This window comes from Salvelinus namaycush, unplaced genomic scaffold, assembly GCF_016432855.1.
Source record: "Salvelinus namaycush isolate Seneca unplaced genomic scaffold, SaNama_1.0 Scaffold3213, whole genome shotgun sequence".
In the NCBI taxonomy this organism is placed as follows: Eukaryota; Metazoa; Chordata; class Actinopteri; order Salmoniformes; family Salmonidae; genus Salvelinus; species Salvelinus namaycush.
In genome coordinates this window covers 13,393-20,000 of record NW_024060135.1, presented here as the reverse complement: position 1 = coordinate 20,000, position 6,608 = coordinate 13,393, and the positions used below count along the sequence as shown (strand labels likewise).

At 37.1% G+C, this 6,608-nt stretch overlaps 1 protein-coding gene across 1 annotated transcript in view; it reads right to left on the bottom strand.

Moving 5' to 3' along the window:
• LOC120040085 (leucine-rich repeat-containing protein 28-like) overlaps positions 1-4,008 on the bottom strand; it is a 7,571-nt gene extending 3,563 nt beyond the window's left edge. Inside the window, exons 1-2 of the mRNA XM_038985348.1 lie at positions 3,823-4,008; positions 3,172-3,310 (exon numbers count right to left, since the gene is read on the bottom strand). Coding sequence (XP_038841276.1) covers positions 3,172-3,245 — 74 coding nt within the window. The 5' untranslated portion in view covers positions 3,246-3,310; positions 3,823-4,008. The remainder of the gene's footprint in view (positions 1-3,171; positions 3,311-3,822) is intronic.
• Between the last annotated feature and the right edge of the window lie 2,600 nt (positions 4,009-6,608).

The window sequence follows — 6,608 nt, the reverse complement described above, 5'->3', positions numbered from 1 at the left end:
TTGAATAAAGGCCAGAACATATAACTTAACACATAGTAACATGTCTTAATAAATCACACCTGTAGTTGAGGAACAGGTTGAATAAAGAACATATAACTTAACACATAGTAACATGTCTTAATAAATCACACCTGTAGTTGAGGAACATGTTGAATAAAGAACATATAACTTAACACATAGTAACATGTCTTAATAAATCACACCTGTAGTTGAGGAACAGGTTGAATAAAGAACATATAACTTAACACATAGTAACATGTCTTAATAAATCACACCTGTAGTTGAGGAACAGGTTGAATAAAGGACATATAACTTAACACATAGTAACACGTCTTAATAAATCACACCTGTAGTTGAGGAACAGGTTGAATAAAGAACATATAACTTAACACATAGTAACATGTCTTAATAAATCACACCTGTAGTTGAGGAACAGGTTGAATAAAGAACATATAACTTAACACATAGTAACATGTCTTAATAAATCACACCTGTAGTTGAGGAACAGGTTGAATAAAGGACATATAACTTAACACATAGTAACATGTCTTAATAAATCACACCTGTAGTTGAGGAACAGGTTGAATAAAGGACATATAACTTAACACATAGTAACATGTCTTAATAAATCACACCTGTAGTTGAGGAACAGGTTGAATAAAGAACATATAACTTAACACATAGTAACATGTCTTAATAAATCACACCTGTAGTTGAGGAACAGGTTGAATAAAGAACATATAACTTAACACATAGTAACATGTCTTAATAAATCACACCTGTAGTTGAGGAACAGGTTGAATAAAGAACATATAACTTAACACATAGTAACACGTCTTAATAAATCACACCTGTAGTTGAGGAACAGGTTGAATAAAGGACATATAACTTAACACATAGTAACATGTCTTAATAAATCACACCTGTAGTTGAGGAACAGGTTGAATAAAGAACATATAACTTAACACATAGTAACACGTCTTAATAAATCACACCTGTAGTTGAGGAACAGGTTGAATAAAGAACATTTAACTTAACACATAGTAACATGTCTTAATAAATCACACACCTGTAGTTGAGGAACAGGTTGAATAAAGAACATATAACTTAACACATAGTAACATGTCTTAATAAATCACACCTGTAGTTGAGGAACAGGTTGAATAAAGAACATATAACTTAACACATAGTAACATGTCTTAATAAATCACACCTGTAGTTGAGGAACAGGTTGAATAAAGAACATATAACTTAACACATAGTAACACGTCTTAATAAATCACACACCTGTAGTTGAGGAACAGGTTGAATAAAGAACATATAACTTAACACATAGTAACATGTCTTAATAAATCACACCTGTAGTTGAGGAACAGGTTGAATAAAGAACATATAACTTAACACATAGTAACATGTCTTAATAAATCACACCTGTAGTTGAGGAACAGGTTGAATAAAGAACATATAACTTAACACATAGTAACATGTCTTAATAAATCACACCTGTAGTTGAGGAACAGGTTGAATAAAGAACATATAACTTAACACATAGTAACACGTCTTAATAAATCACACCTGTAGTTGAGGAACAGGTTGAATAAAGAACATATAACTTAACACATAGTAACATGTCTTAATAAATCACACCTGTAGTTGAGGAACAGGTTGAATAAAGAACATATAACTTAACACATAGTAACACGTCTTAATAAATCACACACCTGTAGTTGAGGAACAGGTTGAATAAAGAACATATAACTTAACACATAGTAACATGTCTTAATAAATCACACCTGTAGTTGAGGAACAGGTTGAATAAAGAACATATAACTTAACACATAGTAACATGTCTTAATAAATCACACCTGTAGTTGAGGAACAGGTTGAATAAAGAACATATAACTTAACACATAGTAACATGTCTTAATAAATCACACCTGTAGTTGAGGAACAGGTTGAATAAAGAACATATAACTTAACACATAGTAACACGTCTTAATAAATCACACCTGTAGTTGAGGAACAGGTTGAATAAAGGACATATAACTTAACACATAGTAACATGTCTTAATAAATCACACCTGTAGTTGAGGAACAGGTTGAATAAAGAACATATAACTTAACACATAGTAACATGTCTTAATAAATCACACCTGTAGTTGAGGAACAGGTTGAATAAAGAACATTTAACTTAACACATAGTAACATGTCTTAATAAATCACACACCTGTAGTTGAGGAACAGGTTGAATAAAGAACATATAACTTAACACATAGTAACATGTCTTAATAAATCACACCTGTAGTTGAGGAACAGGTTGAATAAAGAACATATAACTTAACACATAGTAACATGTCTTAATAAATCACACCTGTAGTTGAGGAACAGGTTGAATAAAGAACATATAACTTAACACATAGTAACATGTCTTAATAAATCACACCTGTAGTTGAGGAACAGGTTGAATAAAGAACATATAACTTAACACATAGTAACATGTCTTAATAAATCACACCTGTAGTTGAGGAACAGGTTGAATAAAGAACATATAACTTAACACATAGTAACATGTCTTAATAAATCACACCTGTAGTTGAGGAACAGGTTGAATAAAGAACATTTAACTTAACACATAGTAACATGTCTTAATAAATCACACACCTGTAGTTGAGGAACAGGTTGAATAAAGAACATATAACTTAACACATAGTAACATGTCTTAATAAATCACACCTGTAGTTGAGGAACAGGTTGAATAAAGAACATATAACTTAACACATAGTAACATGTCTTAATAAATCACACCTGTAGTTGAGGAACAGGTTGAATAAAGAACATATAACTTAACACATAGTAACATGTCTTAATAAATCACACACCTGTAGTTGAGGAACAGGTTGAATAAAGAACATATAACTTAACACATAGTAACATGTCTTAATAAATCACACCTGTAGTTGAGGAACAGGTTGAATAAAGAACATATAACTTAACACATAGTAACACGTCTTAATAAATCACACACCTGTAGTTGAGGAACAGGTTGAATAAAGAACATATAACTTAACACATAGTAACATGTCTTAATAAATCACACCTGTAGTTGAGGAACAGGTTGAATAAAGAACATATAACTTAACACATAGTAACATGTCTTAATAAATCACACACCTGTAGTTGAGGAACAGGTTCTTGTGACGCTCCTGCTTGGCCATACAGATCGCCTCCTGCAGCTCAGACGCCATGGCAACACAGAAGCACCGTCACTTCCTGTACCTTTCCTGGTTTTCTATCTAAACCACGGCGACACCTTAGAGAGGAGAATTAACAGGAACACAACACAGAGATGTTCCCATAATCAGACTGGGACCATGATGCATTGGCAAAATATAACACCTACATGTGCAATAGTTAGATACAGTAAAACACAATGTTTTATTCATAAATCAGACATACAGCTTGGTTGAATGTACAATACATACCGTAGGAAAGATGCTATCTAGCTAGCTAGTAACGTTAGCTAGTTCTACCAGCAGTATCTTCGGTCCTACTGTACTGTAACTTGCGAGCTAACGTTAGCATAACATTAACGTTAACGTTGCTATATGACATGCAGAGCAAGCGAACGTTAGTTGTAAGCACTTGGGTCTTCCTTGGCAATGTGCAAAACAGTTAACTTATGTAAGTAGCTAGCTAGCCCTGTATGGCCAATTAAAACCAACATTATCAAACGTTTCAAAACAGTAGCTAGCTTCTTTGAGAGCACATCTCCAAGTGAACTGCTTATTCATGTCAAACTGTTAGCTTAGCTACTTCCTTTACCTTATCCTTGCAGAAACAATGTAAAGCCTCATCACGTCCCTGTGGGCACATCTTGATATTTTATCAACAGACGTCAAAAAGTAAACGCCGACGTCATTGACTGGCGCCCGGATGTGACTTGTTGGCCGGTTGTTGTAGTTTTTGAGGCATCGTAACGATTCTCGCTTTAGCGACACGAGGGCGCTCTTCCTCCAGAACCAAATGCACCACACATCAGTATCTTTGGGACAATGTCTGGATCGTCTCAGAACATGTATACAGTGGCATACTGAGTTATGCATATCAGGTACAGCAGGGGTTCCCAAACTATTTCCACTCGGCCCCCCTTCCAGCATCGGGGAACATCCTTTTGCTTACAATATACACTACCGGTCAAAAGTTTTAAAACACCTCTTCAATTCAAAGTTTTTTTTATTTTATTTTTTTTACTATTTTCTAAATTGTAGAATAATAGTGACGACATCAAAACTATGAAATAACACATATGGAATCATGTAGTAAACAAAGTTTGAGACAAATCAAAAAGTATTTTATATTTTATTTTCTTCAAATAGCCAACCTTTGCCTGGATGACAGCTTTGCACACTCTTGGCATTCTCTCAACAAGCTTCATAAGGTAGTCACCTGGAATGCATTTCAATTTAAAAGAAAATATATGTGGAATTTCTTTCCTTCTTAATGCGTTTGAGTCAATCAGTTGTGTTGTGACAAGGTAGGGGTGGTATACAGAAGATAGCCCTGTTTGGTAAAAGACCAAGTCCATTATGGCAAGAACAAGTCAAATAAGCAAAGAGAAACAACAGTCCATCATTACTTTTAAGACATGAAGGTCAGTCAATACGGAACATTTCAAGAACTTTGAAAGTGCAGTTGCAAAAACCATCAAGCGCTAAGATGAAACTGGCTCTCATGAGGACCGCCACAGGAAAGGAAGACCCAGAGTCACCTCTGCTGCAGAGGATAAGTTCATTAGAGTTACCAGCCTCATAAATTGCTGCCCAAATAAATGCTTCACTGATTCAAGTAACAGACACATCTCAACATCAACTGTTCAGAGGAGACTGCGTGAAACAGGCCTTCATGGCCAAATTGCTGCAAAGAAACCACTACTAAAAGGACACCATTAAGAAGAGTGTCGCTTGGGCCAAGAAACACGAGCAATGGACATTAGACCTGTGGAAATTTGTCCTTTGGTCTGGAGCCCAAATTGGAGATTTTTGGTTCCAACCGCCGTGTCTTTGTGAGATGCAGAGTAGGTGAACGGATGATCTACGCATGTGTGTTTCCCACCGTAAAGCATGGAGGAGGTGTGATGGTGTGGGGATGCTTTGCTGGTGACACTGTCTGTGATTTATTTAGAATTCAAGGCACACATAACCAGCATGGCTACAACAGCATTCTGCAGTGATATGCCATTCTATCTGATTTGGGCTTAGTGATATGATAGTCCAACTAAGCCCAAACCAGATGGGGTGGTCTAGTGAGACTATCATTTGTATTACCAAAGGACAATGACCTAACACATCTCTAGGTTGTGAAAGGGCTATTTTACCAAGGAGAGTGATGGAGTGCTGCATCAGATGACTTGGCCTCCATAATCCCCCGACCTCAACCCAATTGAGATGGTTTGGGATGAGTCGGACCGCAGAGCGAAGGAGAAGCAGCCAACAAGTGCTCAGCATATGTGGGAACGCCTTCAAGACTGTTGGAAATGCATTACAGGTGAAGCTGGTTGAGAGAATGCCCAGAGTGTGCAAAGCTGTCATCAAGGCAAAGGGTAGCTAACCTGAACCAGGCTGCAGGCACTGGTTACCGTTTTAAGCTTTTACTTGAGTGGGCAGCTTGATGAAAGCCATGTGCCTTTTACTGAGGAGTGGCTTCCGTCTAGCCACTCTACCATAAAGCACTGATTGGTGAAATGCTGCATAGATGGTTGTCCTTCTGGAAGATTCTACCATCTCCACAGAAGAACTCTAGAGCTCTGTCAGAGTGACCATTGGGTTCTTAGTCACCTCCATGACCAAGGCCCTTCTCCCCATTCTCAGTTTGGCCGGGCGGCCAGCTCTAGGAAGAGTCTTAGTGGTTTCAACTTCTTCCATTTAAGAATGATGGAGGCCACTGATTTCTCAGGGACCTTCAATGCTGCATAATTGTTTTGGTACCCTTCCCCAGATCGGTGCCTCGACACAATCCTGTCTTGGAGCTCCATGGACAATTCCTTCGACCTCATGGATTGGTTTTTGCTCTGAAATTCACTGTCAACTGTGGGACCTTATATAGACAGGTGTGTGCCTTTCCAAATCATGTTCAATCAATTGAATGTACCACAGGTGATCTCCAATCAAGTTGTAGAAACATCTGAAGGATGATCAATGGAAACAGGATGCACCTGAGCTCAATTTCGAGTCTCATAGCAAAGGGTCTGAATACTTATGTCAATAAGGTATTTCTGTTTTTAATAAATGAGCAAACATTTCTAAAAAACAGTTTTAGCTTTGTCATTATGGGGTATTGTGATGTCATTATGGGGTGTTGTGATGTCATTATGGGGTATTGTGATGTCATTATGGGGTATTGTGATGTCATTATGGGGTGTTGTGTGTAGATTGCTGAGGAAATTGTTTAATTTAATCAATTTTAGAATAAGGCTGTAACTGAACAAAATGTGGAAAAAGTCAGGGGTCTGAATCCTTTCAGAATGCATTGTAGTTCCTGGATGGCAGGAAGCTTTGACCCAGTGATGTACTGGGCCGTACACACTACCCTCTGTAGCGCCATACGATTGG